Source organism: Dicentrarchus labrax, unplaced genomic scaffold (assembly GCF_905237075.1).
Source record: "Dicentrarchus labrax unplaced genomic scaffold, dlabrax2021, whole genome shotgun sequence".
Classification (NCBI taxonomy): Eukaryota; Metazoa; Chordata; class Actinopteri; family Moronidae; genus Dicentrarchus; species Dicentrarchus labrax.
The window spans coordinates 2442976-2467522 of NW_026136717.1; the positions used below are offsets into that span (position 1 = coordinate 2442976).

Consider the following 24547-nt stretch of genomic DNA (forward strand, 5'->3'; position numbering starts at 1 on the left):
AGTATAGTATAGAATAGTATTGTATATTATAGTACAGTATAGTATAGAATAGTATTGTATATTATAGTACAGTATAGTATAGAATAGTATTGTATATTATAGTACAGTATAGTATAGAATAGTATTGTACATTATAGTACAGTATAGTATAGAACAGTATTGTATATTATAGTACAAGCAAACCAATTAGACCTGTGAATAATCCTGTTCCCATCTGTTTTTGTCATCACGGTCAGGTTAAAAGGAACGCCTGGGGTACCACCAAGTACATGGAGCTGTACATAGTGGCTGATAACACACTGGTAAGCTAACAGTAAATCTCTCTATTCCTGTATCAGTGTGAATGCCACATTTGTCCACTGACGTCAAAAAAAAACATCAGTGACACACGAGGACGGAAACAGGGTCCACATCTTAAACAATTATCTCATAGCAGCTAATGGAGGTCTTTCAGACTGAGAGCACGGATCAGACATGGGAAAAAGCATGTGGAGACGAGGTGGAAGGAATTGTCTGCTTAATGAGGGAGTATATTTAGGTGAAATCTAAAGGTGGAAGGACATTCAGATGGACACTAAGCTGCAGTGATGAGACGCTAGATCTTCATAAAAGTCCGTTTAGGCTTCTGCCTACTGCATTAATGCCATGGTAACAGCACATGGTGACCAATAAGAGTGTGGTCCTCTCCCTCTGTAATTGGTATAATTATGATGATGATGGACCGGGGTGGAAGTGGTAAAGCAGCACTGGTTGGGTTATAGTGTTGTTTTCATGGGTCATTAGTCTCTGTAGAGACTTTAAAATGGATTGTCTCTAACATTTGATTTATTTCGCTGACCGCTGACCTCATTCATGTTGCTAATACTCCGCCATCTTCTCTTTTCTGCAGTTCAGAAGGCAGAATAAGGACTATGAAAAGACCAAGACGAGGATAATGGAAATTGCCAATTACGTGGATAAGGTAAGGCTGATGGGTTCTCCTGCTGCGGACTGCAGTTCTCCAGAACACAAACAACTCCATTCAGCAACTAATAGATATTGTCAAACACTCATTGCATATCTCATTGCCATCTTTTACTACTCTACTTTGAAGTTTGTTGTTTTTGAGGTTCCAAATAAATAATGAGTGATTGAAAAGTGTACACAAATATTTGCTGTCGTATAAAACCTCATCAGGATTTAATCAATAGTGTCCTTCAACAACCCTTAAGGGGAGATTGGGGAGGAATTGCCTTGTGTGACCAGACTGTGTTATAGGAGCTTATGACAAGATTGTGGACAAACCTCTGTTTGTGTGTGTGTGTGTGTGTGTACAGGTACATATGTGTTGTTGTTTCTCTCTGTGTTCAGTTCTATAGGGCCCTAAACATCCGTGTGCCTTTGATTGGCCTGGAGGTTTGGACTGACAGGGATCAGTGTATTGTCACCGAGGAGCCAAACGCCACCCTCTGGTCCTTCCTCCAGTGGAGGCAGAAGCTGAAATCCCGGAAGAAACATGACAACGCCCAGCTGTTGACGTGAGTATTGGACGCGCGCACACACACACACACACACACACACACACACTCTTAAACCTAGGGACTGAATATTTAGCAAAGCTCATGAGTCTTCTGTCAGTGTGTACACTCTATCGGCTGTGTACTCAGAAGCATTTTTGCAGCACTCACAGACCAAAACACAATGAATGTACACATATATACTGTAAGTTGGAAAAAAATAGTAATTGTTGCTTATTACTTCAGGTCACACCTTTTCAGATAGTCATCTTCTGGTTAGTTAGTCTACACCAGAGTTCAAGTCACAGTGTTCACAGCAGTCTGTATGGACCCAGGCAAATGCATCAGAGTTTGTACCAAGTTAGGCATGAAAGATCCCCAAAACACAATGAGCCGATTTTCATGGGTACTGTAAAACATAATCCATTAGGCTGACAGCGTTGTTCATAAAAAGTTATTGTATCTGTCCCATCAGATGATGTTTCAGCCATATCTTTTGTCATCCATGTCACATGCACATTTGACAAAGTAGATCATATTTATCACATTACATTTCCGCTTTTATCCAGCTTTTATTATGTGTTTTTGGTGAGGGATTGTGGACTGACGATGATCGTGTCTGATCGACTGTCGGCAATCATGGATGGATGTCATCTTCCTCAAACTGAGGAAGATGACATCCATCTATGATTGGATAAGGAGGCAGAGAAAGAAGAGTCAGACAACCACGGAGCTGGAGAGCTCGAATGAGCCTGCTGAGAGGTTAGAGGACCAAGGGAGTCCAGGGAGGAGGACAATGTAGAGAGGGGAGTGTCTGTGGCAGAGTTCTCTGCCAAACCTAGAGATAGAGCACCTTCTAGTTACCAGATGTATTTTAGAATCAAGAGCTATAACCAAATCACACATCCATTGTACAAATGGTCTGTAGGTCTCACTGTACAGCAGTAATTCCTTAACTGTAGCAGGCTGGACTGAAAACAAGGTAAAACCTCTTTCCTGCCACAAATACCAGTGTATTCCATGTGTAAATCCAACTAATAAAGGAGAAAGTCATTATACTTTTATCATTTTTAGGGGGTGCTGCATCCAGTTTTATAAGTCTGAGCTTTTTAGGTGGGGTTCGGAGAAATAACAGCAATCAATACTGTGTCATTTCACTTTACTTTGTTGTAAAGTTAGGCAGGACCAAAACTAGGAGTGATCATCTAATATTGACAAAAACACTGATACTTACAACAAAAACTAAGGATGTGCAAGGATCAGCTTACCAGGTTTTGTTTACAGTGTTCTACTACAGCGAGGAGAGAGGCAGAATAAGAGATCAACTAAGAGACAGAAACCGAGAAATGGGAGATGAGGAGAGTTTCTTTTCAGCTGCACAAAACACACCTCACCACGACAGCCAGCAACGTTCCTTTTCTTTTAGGAGAACAGTGGACTCAAGGTCCTGACAGGCCCGAACTTTTTGCAGCCTGCATAAACAGAATTCATTGGAAAATGTGGGGGAAAAAACTGTGAAACTTAAACTAGAACTAGCAAAAAAAAAAAAAAAAAAAAGATGTCAGGACAAGTATATGACAGCTGCCCAGGCTGACTACCACCTGCTACTGCAAAGTGTGCTGCAGGGATACCACCACCTTGAGTGATGTCATCTGATGCAACTCAGAGCTCTGAGCAACTTTTTCTGCCATTATGGCTTATAAAACATATATCATATTTTTTGTTTTCAGATTTCACAGAGAAATTCGCTATATAGCTCCTTAAAATGCAATGCAATACAATCTGAGTGTACAGCGCTGGGGCTGAACAGATCCAGTGTTGACACTGATGGGGGGGCTGCAGCTGTTACTACAGCTGGCTACCCCACCCGCTTAACTGCTCATGCTTCACATGTTTATCTGTGGCTGTAAATCACACTTCAATGTTTATTTATTCATGATTTAACCTAACTATGTGACCTGTGTAGACAAGGTGATCAGAAACATAAACCCTGCCCCTGCAGAAGAATTGGTAAATGGTAAATGGACCTGTACTTGTATAGCGTCTTTCTAGTCTTCCGACCACTCAAAGCGCTTTTACACTACGTGCCACATTCACCCTTTCACACACATTCACTCACTGATGCACAGCATCAGGAACAATTTGGGGTTCAGTATCTTACTCAAGGATGCTTCGACACATGGCGGGAGGAGCCGGGGATCGAACCAACAACCTTCTGATTAGGAGACAACCTGCTCTGCCTCTGAGCCACAGCCGCCCTTGGGCCCTCTATTACCATTTGCAAATAATGGATGGTGTAACAGAATAGGTCAATTGCCAAGAACTCCCAAAACGACTAAAAGGACCCGTAGAGAGTGCCAGTGACGGATGTACCGGAACTTAAGGAAAGTTGTGAAACTGCCACAGTTTGGTTAGGTTTAGGCAACAAAGGTACATGGTTAGTTTTTGGAAAAGATCAGGTTTGGGTTAAAATAAGCATGTTAGTACACACAAATGTACTCGTATACATATGAAACATAAATAAAGTAACTCAAAGATACAGTTTGTAGGATTTAGTAGCATTTAGCAGTGTTGTTGCAGATTGAAATTCACTCGTTTCACCCTCCCCTTCCAAGTGCGTAGAAAAAACTACTGTGGCTGCGAAATGCACGAAAAATGAGAATGCCCCTAGCTAAAACCAGTGTTGGTTTGTCCCCTCCTAGGCTACTGTAGAAACATGGCGGTTTAACATGGAAGGTGACCCACGACAGCTGTAGATATAAAAGGGTAATTCTAAGGTTTTTATAGCGCTCCAGTCATAGTTACTAAGGACACTAGAGGTTACCGTCTAACAATAAACGTGTATATGGGTTGAAATAAGCTGCTTGAACAATCAACCTATTCTGCTGTTTTTCTATCGAGGAAGGAGTGGCTGGTATAGAAGTCAGCAGCAGCTCTCAATCAATCCTGTCTTACATGCAAATGATTTAAAAAAAGACTGGGCTTAAAGTCTGGACTTCTAGGAAGATTTGAAGTATGATATACTTCAGGATATCAAAGAAGTAGCAGAAGTAACAAAAACAGTTCAAACAGCACAGCAGTCCACAGAACACAGATGATACAGTCACCTGGGAAAATGAACATCTGTGTGCCTTAATTGATCATGCGACATTAAGCACAGCGTCCATCTGAAACTGTAAAGGTGTCTGTTCTCACTTTCCTGACAAGATTGGGAACAACATTCTCTACTAATACCAGAGGTGGGTAGTAAAAAGTTACATTTACTCTGGTACATGTACTTAAGTCACTTTTTTTGAGTAGATTGTAACTGTTGGAGTAGTTTTCATGCAGCATACTTTTTACTGGAGTAGGTTTTTAGAGAAAAATCGTGGTCTGCTGATCCCAGGTCCGTTATCCTATCACAGCAACTTCCCCCAATAACTTAGTTCATAGTAGATTAATGGAGATTCACTGGAGACAAAACATCCTTCAGTGTTTTTCTTTTTTCCACTGTTGGATGACTTTCAAACAGCAGCTAGCAGCTAATGGTAACAGACCACAACACAAGAGCTCCAGTTATAAACAGTTATGTGTTGTTAATGCAAATAAGCTTAATACTAATGCAGGCATGTGACTCAAGTCATATGGTCCAAGTCCATAGCCCACGTCACTTCCTTGATATATGGTTGATTAGTGATATCAGTCGTTATCAGACTAACTTTCTAGCTAATGTTAGCGAACATCAAGTCACAAGTCTTTAAGTCCAAGGTGTGATTAAAAATGGCCATAGTCTCCATTACGCCACCCATAAGTTTGTGAAGAGCTGTTGTGAAGCACAGTGGCCCTCGCCATCTGGGCTGTCCTGACTATGCCGGCTCCTGGCTAATCCAAAACTGGGCAAAGAGGTGGAGCGTGGGTGGAGCTGATAGCATATAACTAAGGTCTGAGCCACGTTGGCTCAGAGTAGGCGGCTGTGGCTAAGAGGCTCAGAGGTAGAGTGGGTCGTCCACTAATGTCTCACTACATGTTGAAGTGTGTTGAAATGTCTTGAGATACTGAACCCTGAATGTATGACTGTGTGTGAATGCTTAGTTTCCGTCCTGGTGAGCAGTTGGCACCATGGCAGCCACTGCCATCAGTGTGTGAATGTGCCAATGGGCTGACCATGAGAGTGTAGTGTACAGCGCATTGAGTGGTCCAAAGACTAGAAAAGCACTATATAAGTTCAGTCCATTTAATATAATTTAAACAGATGAGTTGTATATGTCATGAATGGGGAAATTATCTATAGAGACCAAAACAGTTTTTGTACGAGACTGACTCACTGCTGGAGCCAGCCTCAAGTGGCTGTTAGAGGAACAGCCTAACAGTGTTGGCTTAATTTGCAGCCACAGTCAGGTCTCAAGTCATAATCAGGTTACAAGCCATCAAAGCATTGACTTGACGTCAGTTAATTAAATTAATTAATTAATTTTCAGTGTTTAAGAACACTGTAACATGATGTATTTAATACAGGTGTACATTCACTTCCTTAACTGAGGCCTATGCACATCGAATAGAAGAAGTGGCGAAAAGAGCTTCAAGTTACTTGCCGCTGACGTTGTGTTTTTCAGTAAATATTTTTGTACTCTAACTCAAGTAGTTTCATTTACTATTTGAGTACAATTTCTAGCTACCCTGCCCACCTCAACACTCATTCTCTGTCATTCTTCCACTGATATTCGCCGCAGGAGGAACTAATCAGTAAAATTAGCTGCTTTAGTTTTTGTTTGCAGTGAGAACCTGCAGACTCTGTGCCCTCCTGATGTTAATACACGGGTTCATAATCACCATTGTACCTCAGCTAATAAGAAAACTGATTAACTCCACATCCTCCCTCATACACCTCCTATCCCCTGTCGAGCTTCTGTGTGGCTCTAATGACAGAAACAGCCCCCAGCCTTGGGTCAGATAATTTCATATTTCGTTAGTGTTTAAATTGTCAGGTGATTAGTTAAACAGGGATTTTATTAAGCAAAAGATCTCGCCTTGGTCGGCTGTAATTGGGCTGAACAGCTCAGCACGCCGTCAGCAACAGCATCGCAGCTTGACTGCCGGTGTACACACAAACACACACAAGCAATAAATTGTTGGCCCCTCTTGCTCCATAATTAGCTACGATGATACCAAAGGGCCTATTTTGTTTTGATTCATCAAACGGAGCTTGATTTTGTTTTTGGATGCTAAGTGACAACTGCCAGGAGACCACATGGTGGATTGAGGCTCCTCGCACGCCCTCTCCCACATCTGACAGGCTTGTCATGTCTGCCAGTGTGCACTGCTCTTGCATCTGCAATCAATGTGCATCCACCATGGAGCCCGTAAGTGAGCAGGGTGGAGATTAAGGTTAACTGAGTTTTTCGTTATGTGTGTGTATGTGTGTGTGTGTATTTGTGTATTTGTGTGTTTGTTTGTTTGTTTGTTTGTTTGTGTGGCTGTGATAGCGGTGTGATTTTCAAGGGAACAACTATCGGGATGGCACCGCTGGAGGGGATGTGTAGCCTGGAAAACTCTGGAGGCATCAACGTGGTACGTAGAATACACTTCTCTTTTCTCACTTTATACTTTCCTTCCACTCTGTCTGTCTTTCCCCTCCCTGTGCTCTTTTCTCTTCACTTATGAAAACTCAATCCCTTTTCGCTTCAGTCTTTTCTCCCTGCTTGATGTCATCTGCTATTGATTGTTTAAGCTTTTCTGTGTGCAGAACTTCGTCCAAAATGTACTTTTATTGAAGCAGATAAGTCAGTTGAGAACCAATTGTTATTTATAGTGACCACCTGGCCAAGAGGCAGCAACGGGAGGCAAGTTGATACAATTACAACATAGACACAGCTAGTGCAAGAAAACAGTATTAGACAGAGTTAAAGCTGCAGTAGGTAACTTAAAAATCATAAAAATAAGTTTTTGTCATATTTGAGAGATCTATGTACTGTGTGCCAGAGAAGCAAATTCAAGAGCAGGAGCAGTGATCAGAAGCTATTGCATGTAATGAGTTATTAAAGGAGGGGAACGGAATGAGAGTGTGTACTTTCAGCCTCTTTTGCAACTCATTCCCATCACTAGGACCGAAAAACTGGAATGAGTGATGGCCAAAAGAGGGACAGAGTGACCATACTGAGTTTGCCAGAATGTAAACTGCGGTTACTTCTTGAGATATTGAGTAGAGATGAGAGATATGGAGGGGGTTTTGCCAATGATAGTTTTCAGCTGTTTTCAGTGGAAAAGCTCTGATAAACCCACTGTTGAGTGTTGATTACCTGCCAAGCTGCAGATAGTAAACAGACACATATTAGTGGAGCATTTAGCAACTAAAGATCCAGATATTTTTATCGGGAGTTAGTGGAGACCAAAACAGATATTCATCAGGTGGACACAAACATAACTCCAAATGAATGCTAATGTTGTTCTGTGTCTGCTGGATATATAAATGTGCAACTATAAAGTAGCTAAAACTACTTTATAAGGTGATAATAAATCAGATGATGTGTTTACAGGTTCTTCTGGTGCCCCCATGTAGCAAAAAAATCAATGGGAGCAGCTTTAAAGGTTCTTTAATACTCATTGTAAACTTTCATTTATTCAGTTTTATTTTATATTATATATGGTATTCTTCCATAGTTTTAGTTTTATTTATGCAAATTTTAATTTAATTTTTCAAAGTTTTATGCCTCCAATCCTGTGCAATAGGGTTCAATTATTTATTTTGTATTTCTGAAGATTCTAAACTTTTGAATGTACATTGTGTACATTCAATGTACATTCAAATTCAACCTTCTTAATCAGCAAAACAAACTTTACAATCATGCTATTATATCAGAGTTGTAGGGCTACAACTAATAGGTACCAATTAATCTGTCAGTTATTTTCTTGATGAATTGTTTGGTTAATCAAATATCAGCAAATGATCCACTGATCCCTGTGTAGCCAAAATACCAGACCTTTTACAGCAGCCATTTGGTGTTACCAGTGAGATTATTAAGTTTCAGATTCAGGTCAAACAGAGTCAGGGTGCTGCTGTTGTGCATGTTGGCTCACTGGAAAGGTTCTGCTACACTAAATGGAGCAGAACCTTAATTAGTGTCATTGCTAGTACATGTGTTTACCCTACTATTCCATGTTAAAATGGCTGCTGTGAAAAAGGTCTATTTACTCTTAAAGTTTTAACTATTTTGGTTATTTCTCATGGGGATTTCTTCTGCCTGTGCTATTTTATCTGAGCTCTAGTTGTTCTTAAGTTGGAAAAATTTTACATATTCAGTCCAACAATCAGTATTTAGTTAAGTTGTGGCTTTGTCTGCTTATGTTGCCAGGGCTGTCAATCAAATTCCATTAGACCACACCCACACAGTCCTGATAAAGTTGATTTACTATGTTTGTGAACTGTTAAACTCTTAATGAATATTATTACAGTGCATTTATTCACCTTTAACTTTAACTGTTGAACATTTAGTCATGACTACTCAATAGTATGAAGAAATACTTGAGCACATATACACACAACAGACACACAATATATTCTTGCTGATACTGAGCACAGGGGTCTTTAGTATTGTGTGTCTTATCAGGCAACAGGTACAGTACATCTTAAATGTAATGGAGTGATCTGATTGTTCACTGTGTCTCTATCTCTGTGTCACGTCTCTGTTCTCTCTCTACCTTTTGTTAGCATTTCAAATACATGCTAATCTAACCTGAATACAGTATGTGTGCATAATACATTCACTAATATTCAGATAAGACTTCAGCGCATTGTTCAGCCATACTGCACCTGACATAGTGAGTTAGGATCACTTACTCTCCTCCTCCCCTGCAGTACTGCCCAACGGTGTCTAATTTGGTCCCATTTGATGCTTCAAAGTGTTTATTGTAATATTCAGCTTCATTTTTTATCTGCCCAGTTTAGACTGTTTGGAGAGATGGCAGCTCTGTGCTGCATCTGTAAAGAGGCAGAAACAATGGTGGAGGAAAAAATTCAATCCATACTGAATTGAGCCACTGATGCCACAGCTAGAGCATGAATACTGTATCCAGCTGAGTCAGTGGGGCTCTCTACATGGTCTCCATGGTGCTTGAGTCTGTGCACTCTCTCTGCTTATGTGCAGTCTACTGCCAGTTGCTCTCTGGTTTTCTCCTTTTGTGTTGTTGTCATAATATACCTGTGCAGGTCTTATGAATATGCAGTTAGCTTGCCAAAATAACATAACATAGTGCAGGGTACCAGTTACTGTACAGTTGAACTGGGGAGAATCAAACGATGTGTACCATGTCCATATTAAACATTTAATTTTGTGTAGGCGATCTAAGCAACTTAGAAATTGCTCAAGCTAGCAACTGGGTGGGCTTTAAGAGGTTTTATACATCCAGAAAATTGATATAAAATCACGACCTGGCCTTTTAATTTAGACTTGCCTTTATTTGTCAATACGTGTAGCCACACCAGGCTAGTAAAGTGGACCTGCCTCTAATTGAGACCCTGCTTTTAATTGAAGTGTTACTTCAAGGATGGGACACTTGCTGCAGTCACATGGTTCATGGACGCTTTTGGCATTCAAACCTTGCCTGGTGCTTTAAAATACCCACTGTATATTATTGTTCAGTGTGTGTAACCGTATGACTTCATATATGTGTGCAGCAGTGGAGTAAATGGACGCTGCCGAAGAGATCGATAGCTTTTCCAAGCTTGATTAGCTTCTAATAGGCTGTTAGCTGTCCTGTGGGCCGAGGTGGTCTGTAGAATCCAAATGTCCTGTGGCTGACCGAGCTGCGGAGTCACCACTCACCACCACAGAACCAGCACTCGCGTTCCCTCCGTGGTTTGGCCCCCAGAGCGCTAAATAGCATGTGAAGGATTTCACTGGAGAACATCAGCGCTTCCAGACAGTTAACACATTCCTATTTTATACAGTATGCATAATTCAGAAGCAGAGCTAAGAGTGAATGACAGCTTTCAGTGGATCAAAGAGAAGCTAAATTCATCTGAATACTGTCACTGGTGTGTGAGCTCATGCAGCTCTAGTCCTGTGGGTTTGACTTCTTTACCTTTGGAACGAGGACATTGTAGCTGTTTCTTACTTGCTCAACTATACATCATCTAACCAACTCACAGCCTGCTGATTATGGAGCTGACTTTTTTTGGAGTGTGTTCCACTGAATACTTCATATCAACTAACCATTAAACAAGTGGTTCTACACTGATCAAATCTCCATCTTATCACACCACTTTGGTCCAGACAGAGACATTTTGACAAATAATAGGTGTGCTGTGAAATTTTGTAGACATTTATGGTTCCCAGAGGAGGATTCCTAATGACTTTAGTGATTAACTTTTCATTTACTGCCATCAGGTAAAAATGTGTCCAATACTTTGGTCTATGACCAAATCTGCAGTCAAGTTAGCAATAATAAATATGCAACGTCCTGTTAGACTTTCAAAAAATGTGATCGTTATGTATATACCTGCTGAACATCAACATGTTAGCATTGTCATTGTGAAAATGTTAGCGTACTGATATTAGCCACAGCTGCAACAGTGAGAGTTCGACTACGTCTACACTGCACCTTCTAATCTTTTAAATAGTGTTTGTGTGAACCCAACTTACTCAGATTTTATGCATATGTAATACATCGCAATATACTGAATCATAATTATGTGGCGGCTGTACCTCAGAGATAGAGCGGGTCATCCACCAATTGGAAGGTGGTTGGATCTATCCCCTGCGCATGTCAAAGTATCCTTGAGCAAGATACTGAACCCCAAATTGCTCTTGCGCATCGGTGTGTGACTGTGAATGAATGAATGAATGAATGAGTTTGTTTCAGTTGGATGGGCTTTGCCATATGTGTGTGAATGTAGTGTAAAAGCGCTTTGAGTAGTACAATACGAGTACAGTCCATGTACCATTTAACATAACATGTTTTATATCGTCAGATTCTTGCCAATACACATCCCTAAATACTACATCATCTGACAAAATCAACATAAATACAGGTTAATGACAACAGCTGTATTGGATCATCGGCTAGATCAGTGTTTACAGTGAGTGATCCCAGAGAAAGCTAGAGATGATAGACAGTCCTCCTTAACGTATAGGGACCCTTTCTGGGTAGTTTACATCATTGTTTTACCTCGTACACAGAGTCAGCGTAAGGATTTATACACTCTGTAGGCTGTTTTTCTTCAACCGGTTAGAGGGCGGGGGGGGAGAGAAGAGAGAGAGAGAGACAAAGACAAAGAATCTTCCCTGCAAACTATCACAAACCATGTGACCTTAGTAAATCTTAGTGGAATACATAATCAGCCTCTGTTAACACACCTTGTCTTATGTGCGTTCCCTTAACTGCACCACATGGGTGTCGGGTATCTGTTTGGGTTTGACTGTTAAAAACCCAGAGGGTAATAAATGCATGTCAAGAAAATTTAAAAACAATATGAAAACACAAAAAGATACACAAAAGTGTCCCTGTAGGCTCCAGGTTCACTATGTGGCAATTATGGTAATTTCATAATTACACAACACTGTATGCACCACTAAATCACAATATAAACTGAAATAACAGGGGTCATAAGGTGACACTGGAATTATTACATATTATCGTGAGGCCCGTCTTCATGGCCTTTATTATTTAACTTATTATGGGTAGATGGTGAATATTCCTAAATAGATTTATGCTTGCTGAAGTTACCTCAACCTGTTTGCCATTTGCTATTTGCTGATGACAACAGGAAGCAGGGAGGTCAGCAGCTCATCTATCTCCTGGCAGGTATGAAAACAGGCTGTTGCTGTGCTTTGAATCCTAACTGGATGTTTACATTAACGCATGTTAGCCTGCACATGATGTTGTCTGAGTCACACAAATGACACCTCCTTCTAACTCACCCACAGGACCACTCAGAGCTGTCCATCGGCGCCGCCGCCACCATGGCCCACGAGATTGGCCACAACTTCGGCATGAGCCATGACCATGATGGCTGCTGTGTGGAGGCCACCGCCGAGCAGGGGGGCTGCGTAATGGCCGCTGCCACGGGGTGAGCCTCGGGCGCTGCATCAACACTCAGCTGTTGTCGCTAACAGTTTTGGCATATGAATAACACTTTAATCAGCTGAAAGCAAAAACTAATTCCATATTAATGCGTCTGCCTGAAGAACTTGTCTTGTCACTTGAGATTTTCTCTCGGATATAAAAACCCAAACTATTAGTATGATCACAGTAGATTCTTAATCGCCAGTTTGCATTGATATTGTTTTGTTGTCTTTTACATTAGCTATAACATTATGGCCAAAAAACATCATGAAAGAAAACATTTCCCTGTAGTGAAAGCCTTAAATAGCCTTGTATACTGTCCTGCACTCCCATTACACAGAAACACAAGGAACTACTGCTACATCTTCGCAAAGCGAGAAAGTTTTGTGTGATATATTTTTTGAAAGATTTTGCTCCTGAAATATGAAATGGAAATGTCCCCGTACAGGCATCCATTCCCACGTGTCTTCAGTCGCTGCAGCAAACGGGACCTGGACAGCTACTTCCAGAAGGGAGGGGGCATGTGTCTCTACAACATGCCCAACATGAAGGACCTGGTGGGGGGCAAGAAGTGCGGTAATGGCTTTGTGGAGGACGGAGAAGAGTGCGATTGTGGAGAACCTGATGTGAGCACATTTTGTTCATTGATAGTTACTCCACACTGTGGTGTTTAAGATCTCCAAATGTGGTTTTCAATACTTCTGAACAGTGTTTGGTTTCCATTTGTTGCCATGTGGTATGATGGAATCAACTTACAGAGACTTTAAAGTTGTTGTGACTGCATTACTGTGCAGTGTATCATAACTCTGACAGGGATCACAGGTTTTAGTCAACTGATTTTAACATTATTCTGCGATAATTAGTATTACCATAGTATGTCCATTTAATGACCTTTAACACTACTACTCCAGCACTGGGTTGCACCAGCTATGTGTAAGTTCTTGTTCTTGTTCTGGTGTAAAGTCGACTCGAGAAGCTCAGTAACAACTACGTCTACTAATTCACTTTTAATTCTTAAGAATATTCAGACACTGGAATTGGAACGTGAAAAAATAAATAAATATCCTAAATAAATAAAACATAAATAAAACCGTGCAACCAAATTTCTGTGAACTTGGCTCTGTTAACAAAAGTTGCACTTTATTCACAATATTCAACATCTGGCACAGGGCTAAGCTATAGAGTAATTAAGTCCTTAACGGGCAATAAAGTAATGGTATGGAAAAACCCTGCTGTTTATTCTGGCATCATGTTGGCTAAAATGCTCTTAAACAATAAGCCGATATTGTGACAAGCGATAATTACATATCATATATATATCGATAACGTAATTGTTACAGCCCTGCTTTTAATTAGTAGTTTCTAGGTACTTCGCGTATTAGATTTTGCTTAGAAAAAAAAGATCCCTTTATTTTTATTGTTGGAATAGTTCATCATTTTAATTACGTTTTTTTTCTGAGAATGTTGGCAAAGCTTCAGAAAGATGCACACCGTCACTGTGCCCAGCTGTTGTTTGTCAAGAAATAGTAACCTCATGTAATTTATATTTCTGTTTTTGTAAGGATTAAACAAACAAAATAAATACAAGATAAGAACACATCTATCATATTGCCAACAATGAGCTTTAGAGGTGTTGGTAGATGTAGATGACAGATTCAGGCTAGCTGTTACTCCTCGCCTCCAGTGTTTATCCATCTGCATAACACGCAGAACACAAACGCACAAAATAATCTCAACTCAGGCTCCAGTTAGTAGCTTATTCCAGAGTTTGCAAACTGACTGAAAAAGCTAGTAAGTGGACCTTAAGTTAAAAATTTATTTTTGAATACCTCCTGTTTGCCTCGCCCTAAGCATGATGGGATCTGTAGTACCAAAACCTGGACCATGTTTATCCCAAAAAGAAATAAGTAAAAGGAGTTAAAGAATAACTGAACTATGAACTTTTTTCCACACTTTGTCTTGTTATCTTTTATTAATGACTTAGTAACATTCAAAACTGATGACTCGATGGTTTATAGAAAGTAAGTAGTTGATGCTTTATTGATTACTTACAAACGTTTATAACAGCTGACTCGGTCTTTTTACCCCTCATCACCCAAAACATGATGGAACCTGTAGTACCAACTTGGACTGTGTTTATCCCAAATGAAAATAAGAAAAATGAGTTTATAATATAAAGTGAAGTCATTTTTAGATGCCACTTGTGGAAAAAGCAAAAAGTTTCTCCCTTTTTTCCTTCAGGTTTTACCCCGTGCAGCGTGGCATCATCGCGGCCTCATTATTAATGCGCTCCGTGTTACATTTGTGCAACACAGCTGAAAGATTGCTGAAAGTTTCCTCCAATCGGGATGGAGTGTTTGCGCTCAATAAACCCAGAGGTTAAGTAAACCTTCTTTGGTTCAAGCAGCAGAGCAAATTGAAAACAGAGGAAGCAAATTGGTAGCTGACAGCAGCAGCGCCGCTGACGGGGCTGTTTGTTATGACTCCCACTCAGAGCCGAGTTGTCAGTCGAGCTCAGGCTGCTGACAAGCCACCTGTTCTTAGCATTGCAAATGAGACGAGCTACAGAATGCTGCTTAATGGTCTTACCTTGTGATTTCCCCCGCAGAGACAAATGTTTAATACACGTGACATACATATGGGTGTTGAGTTCCAGATTGTAAACTAAATGCAGTCCTCTTCGTGTTGTTTCTAAAGAAGGGAAGTCAGAATCCTTTCGAAACCAAATCTTTTAAAGTAAAGTTAGAAAGGCAGTTTTTTTATTTTCAAACTCGAGTAAGATTGCGTCGTACAGAAGGTGGGTATGTGGGATGTCACGGGGAGACATTTCAGCTTTAAGAATCCAAACAACATTGACTCCGTCTTGTTGTTCGAGTGAAAATTACACTACAAACAAGTCGGTGTTTTTTTGTTGTTGTTGTTGTGTTCACCCATAATCCTCTCCGTTCCTTCCCGCCAGTATAATTGGCTTTTTTTTTCCTTCAGTTGAATCAACTCCCACATTTGTTTTTAGGGTAACCATGGCTTGGTGGAGAGCACCATGGCAACGGGAGATGTTGTCTTTGTGTACGCGGTATGACACAAGAGCTGCAGAAAAGTCGAGAAGGTTCCAGCTGCGGCTTGGGCGTTCCCGTCATGACACAGAATGCCTATTGGGCGTTCCTGGTAGCGCTTCATCGACCAATCGCAATTCATACTTTGTAGTCACGTGGTTACCATGGATACCTGGCGGGCAAGAAAAGCTGACTTCATCTGTCTATTATAGTACATTTCGAGTGAAGTAGATTTAATAGACGTAATTGAAGACAGAAAACAATCACAGTGATCTTGATTTTGGATATGGACGTTTATTTAGTTTGACAAATTCCATACCAGAACTTGAATTACAGCGTGAAATCACATGAGGAAATTATTGCCTTGGTTTTTCCGTTCAGTACGTAGTACGACATTACGACGTACAAAAGAATAAAGGTATTTATTTTGATGGGTGGGCCATGTTGCAAAACCTCGTAGATAATTATAACACCAGAACATTGAATTAAACAATGCAATTGTAGTTAGTTTTAATTTACTTGGGTGAAAGCATGCGCAGCGCTGTTTCTCCGCCTTCGCTGAATGAATGCCAGGGGAAACACCGACGTCCTGGCAAGATCCTTGATTAGTTTACTGGGTTTCGTTGCTGGAGAACGATGTTCTTGCCCGCCAGCCAGTAGTTGTGACGTCACGTGCAAAGTATGAATTGTCCTCAACAACTAAAAATAGAAATATAGACTAGTCCTACACATAAATGTAAGCATATTAAGATGTAATTGGACTAACGCTCTGTAGATGGCTTAGCTTGCTAATGTTAGTTTTATAATACTATAATACTATAATAATTCTATAATACATTTACATTTACTAGATCTTATTTTGAAACCTCTGTTGAGAAACACTAACTAGCGAATGTTATATTAAACCGGATGTTGACAGTTACAGTTCAGCAAGAAAGACGAAGAAGAAGTTCCAGTCAGCGAAAACAGGAACCCCCACCAGCACGAGAACGCCCATTTGTGGCTGCAGTTGGATGATATTGGAGAAGTCACTTCTCTAGATTTTAAGTTCTTCCTGCCAGCATCTGTTGAAATTGTGATTTTTCAGTCACAGTTGTCAATCGTCTGTCACCTTGGAACTGCTACTCAGAAGTGTCTGATGAGTGTGTGTATGTATGTGTGTGTGTGTGTGTGTGTGTGTGTGTGTGTGTGTGTGTGTGTGTGTGTGTGTGTGTGTGTGTGTGTGTGTGTGTGTGTGTGTGTGTGTGTATGACTGTGTGTGTGTGGGGGGGTCTGTGTGAAGAGGAGAAATTACTTCATTAATCCCCAAGGGGGAAATTCAATTTTTTCGCTTTTTTCTTGGCGCCCCGCAGCAGTTAGGGGTTCAGGACCTTGCTCAAAGGCACCTTGGCAGTGTCCAGGTAGTTGGCTAACACCTGCTGTTTGATGCACACATGTTGGAGTGGAGATGAACTAAGATAGGGTTGTGAGTTGGATATAGTGACGGTGTGTTTAGGGAATTCTGGGTTAAAGCTGTGTTGACTTAGTGTGTTTGTGTGACTGTTTTACAGGAGTGCACCAATGACTGCTGCAATGCCAATAACTGCACCTTGAAAGAGGAGGCACAGTGTGCCCATGGAGTGTGCTGCGAGGGCTGCAAAGTAAGAAAAAAACACAAAACACACACACACACACGCACACACATGCAGGCAGAACAGCGTAGGAGGGAGCTCACCTCGTTTGCAGTAGAACCTCAGTATCATTAGTTCACTGTCAGTCATCATGTCAGTGGGTTGACGTACTGTACCCTGAACAAGTGTCAGCTCCCATCACAACAGGGCTCTTCGACTTCACATTGCACCTACACTTTTCATCTCTCTTCTCATCTCACTGTTCAGATGCACATCCTGACATCCCACGGTCATACCCACAACTGTGAACCCATATTCTATTGAGCCTAAACCTGACAGAAGAGACAAAATACTGAAGATGGCAATGACATATGTACTCTGTAAAAGAGGAGCAATTCTTCCTCTCATTCTGTTTGTGTTCTTCTCTTGGCAATATGCTTAGCATGCTTTTCAGCTGCTGTTCTTTCACACATTACTACGTTTTATGTTTTTATCCGTTTATTTTTACTTAGCCTCTTTTTTAATTACTTTAAAAATTTCCCTCAAAGCTACACTTATGAAACCTTTTTTTAGATAAATAATGGATCAAATGACTACATGCAGTGTTTCCTTAACTGTTTTGGTATTCCAGTCCACAAACTCTGCCCTTATCAACAGCAGCAGTCAGCTGTTTCCAGCCAAACAGCTCAGATAAAGCCACTTCACACTAGCTGCCCAGCACCAAACAGCAGACACACACTTAGAGGCTAGCTGGTGAACATAGTGGAGCATATGAAGCCAGAAGTTTTTCTCATGAGTTGGTGGAGACCAAAACAGAGCTAAAAGAGAGTGAATGTTAAGTCTAAACATTCATCAGGTGGACACAAACACAACTGCAAATGAATGCTGATGTTCCTCTGAGTCTGCTGGATGTTTGATGAGTCATATTCCTTATTAACACAAACAAGTTTAGTAAAACGTTGTTCATACTGTACAGTATAGCAATAACATATAATGTATATACTCATGACTCCATATTTGCATGAGTGCACTGAGATGTTTGAAAATTCAGCCTGACATATTTAGTATCTTTTGAAACTTTGTCTCTTCACTGGAATTTAGAGTTATGTTCTGCAGTTTTGCCCATTTTCACCATTTAAACGCTCTTTAAACTGAAATAATAAACTCGATTTTTTTATAACTACATTTTGGTCTATCTACTGGAAACGGTCCACAATGCATCATTCTGTGATCTTCATTATGTTTTAGATGTTTTATGCTCTCCCCTCCCTCCCCCTCTCCCCTCTCGTTGCTTGTTCCCTGTCTCTGCCAGTTGAAGCAGGCAGGTACCATGTGCAGGGGCCCAGCAGGTGCATGTGACCTGCCAGAGTACTGCACCGGGGCCTCGCCTTACTGTCCTGCCAACGTCTACCTGCTGGACGGCTCCTCCTGTCAGTACGGAGTGGCCTACTGCTACAACGGCATGTGCCTCACCCACGAACAGCAGTGCCTGCAGCTCTGGGGCTACGGTAATGAAAAGTCTATTAGCACACGATACAGAGCATACGCCGATCCACTCAATATAACAGGGTTATACATGCACTCAGCCAGTGTTAAGCCTTTGTTTAATGGTTATATAAGAAATTTACTTGCCACTAAATGTCATACTAGAGCACCAGAATCTCAGAACCTGCTGACATAAAATATTTTATTCAGCAAATCGTCACACACGTCCAACACACAATTACCGAATTGGAAAAAGCCAAAATATAACACCTGCTTACAATAATGCATCCATAATTCACTGAGTTAGATCTGAAAATATTTTCTGCAATGGCCACAACGTTGATCCTTGAGGACAAATGTGACCATCAGAATACGTCCACTAGAAGTTGTTTTACCCCTGACACAAGAAAAGCAGAAACAAATTACAACTCAACAAAAAATTCTTTGTTAGTCTTTCCAACAGTGGTTGGAATAAATTCTTAATTTGCAGAATTAGAGAAAAATGGCAGTTTCAGTCGCTCAGACTCAAGTGCACACAGGACTTCACTTTATTTTACATAGCTAAAAGTTGCTGCTATATTCATGTTTTAAACACTCCACATTATTGTGGATTTTAAGCAGTGGAGGTTCACTTAGTGCTTTTTTTTTTTTTAAACAGTATTAGTAATGGTTAACACTGCTTAAAACGACAGTGTAACTGCCAACAGATTTGACAGTAATTATACTGTAGTGTATGTGTATGAATGCAATGAAAAAGATGAGCTGGGACCAGTCTGTCAAAATAAACACTCATCAGAGCAAGACATATTTGTTCCTTTTCCCTCTTGCAACACTTTGAATTTTAATGTGTGTCATACTATTTTATTGTTCTGCATTATTTCTTTTATTTCTATTTACAAAGACTAAAAGCAATACTTTTCTTTGACAGTTTTAGTACAACTGTGAGAAAGCTGAGAGTTTGAAAATAGAATTTTTATAATGACAAAGTTGTAATATTGAGAGAAAAGTCATAGCGTTATGAGGATGAAGTTGTAATTTTACAGAATTAAATTAAAGGTCCAGTGTGTATCACTGAGGAGGATCTATTGTCAGAAATGGAATATAATATTCATAGGTATGTTTTCATTATGTAGCTGCTGACTGCGTTATACAGAGAGGCACTATTTAGTCTAGTCTATTTAAAGGACCAGTGTGTGGGATTCAGTGGCATCTAGTGGTGAAGTTGAAGACTGCAACTAACAGAACACCATTCGTGTCTGTATTTGACAACCTGGGAATAAGAATGGGCTGTAAGGTGTGTAGGAGAAAAATGTGAAAAGCCCTATCCAGAGCCAGAGACACATTTGTATATTCAGGTGATTATAGAGTAATGAAAACATACATATGAATATACTATTCCATTTCTGCTGATAGATCCTCCTTAATGTTAGTGGACCCTTAATCTACCCTCATTAATATAACTATGCCCTACTTTTATGAAGGGAGGATTGTAGTTAACAAACTGGTAACTGAGTGTACAGTATGTGTTTAGCCTATCTTAGCACAAAGACTGTAGGCAGAAATTGCTAGCTTAGCGTCATCAAAAGTCACACACTTCCATCTTCCACCATCTACAAATCTGTCTTATTTACACATTTATGTTGCTTAGTGAACTCTTGTAGAAACAGAAATCATGAAAAGTGACTTTGTGGTTGCAGAAAAAGCTAGAGTTTGAGCTGTTCCTGACAAGCAGCTGGGTGCGATGACAGAACACAGCTTCTGAAAAGTCCTGTTCTTATAGGGGGGTTCCCATGTTTTTACTCCGTTGGAACTTCACCGTGAGCAAAAGCCATCCGGCTCTTGATTCTATGTGCAGTGGATGAAATTCATATTGATCTTTTCATCTGACTCTTGCTTTGACACCAAACAAGCATATTTCCCAAAACGTCTGGCTGTTCTCTGAATCTCATATTTGCCACAGGTCTCAGTGTCTCTTATTGTATCTGAGGGAGAGTTTGTACTGTGTGTACAGTGGGCACTGTGATCTGTAAGAGACAAGCAGGTGGGTGAGATCAGCATTAGCTGTGTCTCTCTGTTGCCAAGAGCTTTGTGAGTCAGCACATTAACATTTGTTTTCTGTGGAGGAGTGCATAGCTGATATTGTTAGCCACAGTAAATACAAGTAAACAGGGTTAGGGTTACTGGGGTTAGTACAGAGGGCTGATGGGATATGTGTTTCCAGGAGCCCGACCGGCCCATGATGCCTGCTTTGAAGATGTCAACGCAGCAGGGAACGCTTTTGGGAACTGTGGGAAAGATGAACATGGCAACTACATGAAGTGTGAGAAAAGGTAAGATTTGTATACATTTTTCTGTTGTTTTTGTCATACATAAATATCTTCAAATTTGTATTTTCTCGTTAAAGATCTCTCAAACTAGACAATGTGGAGATTTCTCCACTAAATGTGACAGGTATATAGATAGAGTCTGGTCATACAGGTATGTATGGAAGTCCATTTATGCCAGGAAAAGAAATTACTATACATGAAATAAAACACAGTGTGCCAAAATCATTAGGTACATTAGCTTATATTTTTGTTTTTTTTTACCATTTTACCATTTTTTTCCCCCTTGGCATAAATGGGCTTCTATTGGTATGTGACAAAATATATACACATGGACTAGATTTACCAAACATAATCACAAAATACTTTTTTTTCTCCTTTCACTTCTGCCTTTTTCTCATCAAAATAAAATTTGAACCAAAGCAAAATAATGCCTTAGCTTACACAATACACAATAAGACTATTGACTGGGAAAACAAATATTGTTCCTCCTCCACCCTTCGCTTTGAGTGGGAGTCTGTGGCCCCTTTTCCACCAAATTATGAACTGATTTCATTCAAGATTCTTGAAATCTTGGTGCCATCTAGCAATCCAGCCCACATTTCCATCAGTTTTGAGTGGAACCATAATAATCAGATGCATTATCAACAGAGGGCGATGTACATTGCACAACAACGTATAGAATATAACACGCCTACTTTAGTTCCTAAGGAAAACCTGCTATTTTTTTTGGTTCTGTTCTTGCTACGCTGCTGTGGTCAGTCTGTCAATCACTCTGGTTGATGTAGAGTCCACACCCCCTTAAGTCATGCCCGGTGCAAGTCTCTGATGCATTTTTTTAATTTGCTGAGAGGGTGGGAACTAGCAGAATTTCCAGTTGTAGTTACACTTCAAGTAACAATAATATACATTGAATAAGCAGATTGTAGGTTTTGGTTCTCCAGCCTGCAACTTTACTCTTTTGGTTCATATTTTTCTCACTAGATGATGGAAAAGATTGACCATGTTGTTATAGTGTAACTAGGCTGTTTGCTAACATGTTAGCTCTGACAACTTTATAAGGTCATATTCTGTCAGACTTTGTGTTCTGAGCTTGTTCTGCTGCAGCTTTTATGAAATGATAACAATAGTCCTGGTTTCTTACTATCACAGATCACTTCAATTATCATGAAGTTATCACAGGAACATTTGGTTCTTTTCAAATCTCTGCATGTAATCATTCACCCTAACACACACACACTCTCACACATAGTAAGGCCCTCTGTACACTGTCAACACAGGCCTCTGAGATACAGTTTCCCTGGCACAGTGCCAGAGCTAATTAATGGAGCCAAATTAGCGACTTAGCCATGTAAATGAGGCTGTGGATTAAGGTGGTTGACGGCTGCCTCATATGATCCACCACTGCCCAAATCCATTATGCAGTCCCACAGGAGTCATTAGAGTGTTTTCTTGCCACTGTGAGTCAGAGAGCTGATTAGATGTAAATGCACTATCTGCCTGTTATTAAGACATGTGAATAATCTTCACACAGCCGCTATCTGTCCATCATTCTGTAATCCTCTTCGTTTGTTTTCCTTGTGATAGTCTGTGTGTGTGTGTGTGTGTGTGTGTGTGTGTGTGTGTGTGTGTGTGTGTGTGTGTGTGTGTGTGTGTGTGTGTGTGTGTGTGTGTGTGTGTGTGTGTTCCATATGAATCAGGAAGATGTGGCTGTTGACAAAAAATGAAAAAGACTCTCTTCTCCCTCGAAATTGTTGCTGAGGCACCTCCAGTATTCAGGTTTACAACATCACTACAATATAGATATTCAGATATTTCAATAATATATGGTTATATATTGTAGTGATTAAAGAAAATTAGGAAAAAAGCAATTCGTTTTTCAGAGTTTTGTTTTACATGCGTTCTAAAACTATGGTTTGTCTACCACTGCTAGTAAATTCTCTGAAATAATAAATATATGAAATATTTTTTTTTAAATAAATAAAATAATTTAAAAACATATATATAAAATACTATAAAACAAATTAAATGTGTAATTTAAAATTTTTCTGCATTTCCTGTAATATTTTGTACCAATATCCGCCTGTTACATAGTCACGTTCATGCACGTAGCACGCACGTACATTCATAATCAGTTAGGAGCTAAAATGCGATGGTAAGATAGTAAGCATAGGTCAAATGAATGGTTCCAAAACACTGCAATCTTATTAGCAATAAAGCTGCCTCCTGTGTGAACTGTAGCTGAACAGGGTCGGCCTTCGCAGCTGTATTTTAACGTTAGTGATAATGGTGGTACTTGGAGAGCCTAATATTTTCTGAGGTTGAACACACTATAAGTTTGAGAAACAGTGCTGTAGTAGCTCAGAAACTCCTAAAGGGATAGTTCAAGTTTTTGCAGTGGGGTATAAGGTCCTAGGATAGTCTGTGTATTACCTGCAGTTATACGCCACCAGTTTGGAGAAGCAGACAGGAAGTACTGACATGGAAGCTAAGAAATGTACTACTGTGGACCGGGACTGCAACAAAACATATTTTAGCCACATAAAAAATAAGGCCAACCAAAAAAATCAATATGTACGCTATATTTAGAATATTTTCACTGCTTTACCTCGGCGTCAGACAGCCCTTTCCTACGGGGAACTGAAGCGTTTATATCTGGTTCAGTCTGGTGGTTTTGGAGAGAACATAGATGGATATAACAGCTTTAGTTTCCCCTCAGGGCAGACTAGAGGGTCATTCTTGACAAAGTATGAATAACAGCTTTTCCACTCTGTAGCAAAAACACAATCACACTTAAGATAAGATAAGCAAGTGTACTCAGGTACGGAACAACATTACTAATGTGAAAGCTGAGCGTTAACGGACGCAGTTGTACCCAATATAATAACGCTCATAGTTTGCAGCTAACATCTGTACTGTGGCTCATTGATTTGTTATTAATAATTTTTGGACAACAATGGAGCTCTGAGGCGTGGAGGAACAGGCTTTGGATACATTCATTGTTGGTTTGCACATTAATTAGAAAAACAAAATATTCGCAGACTTGAATGATGTATTATGGTTTGTGTGGCTCTTTTCGATTAACACAAATATAGAAGATTCACAGACAGAAGTCAGACTTTACCTGATAAATAAAATAAACAGATAATGGAGATAGACAGATAATAGTCTATCCCTGCTGCTCCACTGGAGCCACTCATTAGCTACCCAGGTTCAGTGTGACTGTGTGGAGCAGTTTGAGTTGCTAAAATGTACATGGAGCTCTGTTGACTTGCCCTTAAAAAGTTGAGGCTAAATGTTTCCTTGCATGTGCTTGTATCCCTGCACAGTGACGCCAAATGTGGTAAGATCCAGTGCCACAGCGCTGCCAAGAAGCCCAAAGGCACCAATGCCGTGTCCATCGACACCACCATCAAGACGGGCGGCATCGAAGTGAAGTGCCGTGGCACCTACGTCTACAGCACCCAGGATGGCCAGGGCGACCTGCCCGACCCCGGCCTTGTCATGACCGGCACGAAGTGTGGAGAGGGCAAGGTGGG

General features: G+C 40.4%; 1 protein-coding gene across 1 annotated transcript in view; it reads left to right on the plus strand.

Moving 5' to 3' along the window:
* Nucleotides 1–24547, plus strand: part of adam19a (ADAM metallopeptidase domain 19a) — a 193090-nt gene that overhangs the window by 142016 nt on the left and 26527 nt on the right. The window contains exons 7-16 of the mRNA XM_051428536.1: nucleotides 237–302; nucleotides 890–961; nucleotides 1351–1517; nucleotides 6959–7043; nucleotides 12398–12540; nucleotides 12985–13162; nucleotides 17140–17229; nucleotides 18512–18707; nucleotides 20906–21014; nucleotides 24338–24542. Coding sequence (XP_051284496.1) covers nucleotides 237–302; nucleotides 890–961; nucleotides 1351–1517; nucleotides 6959–7043; nucleotides 12398–12540; nucleotides 12985–13162; nucleotides 17140–17229; nucleotides 18512–18707; nucleotides 20906–21014; nucleotides 24338–24542 — 1311 coding nt within the window. The remainder of the gene's footprint in view (nucleotides 1–236; nucleotides 303–889; nucleotides 962–1350; nucleotides 1518–6958; nucleotides 7044–12397; nucleotides 12541–12984; nucleotides 13163–17139; nucleotides 17230–18511; nucleotides 18708–20905; nucleotides 21015–24337; nucleotides 24543–24547) is intronic.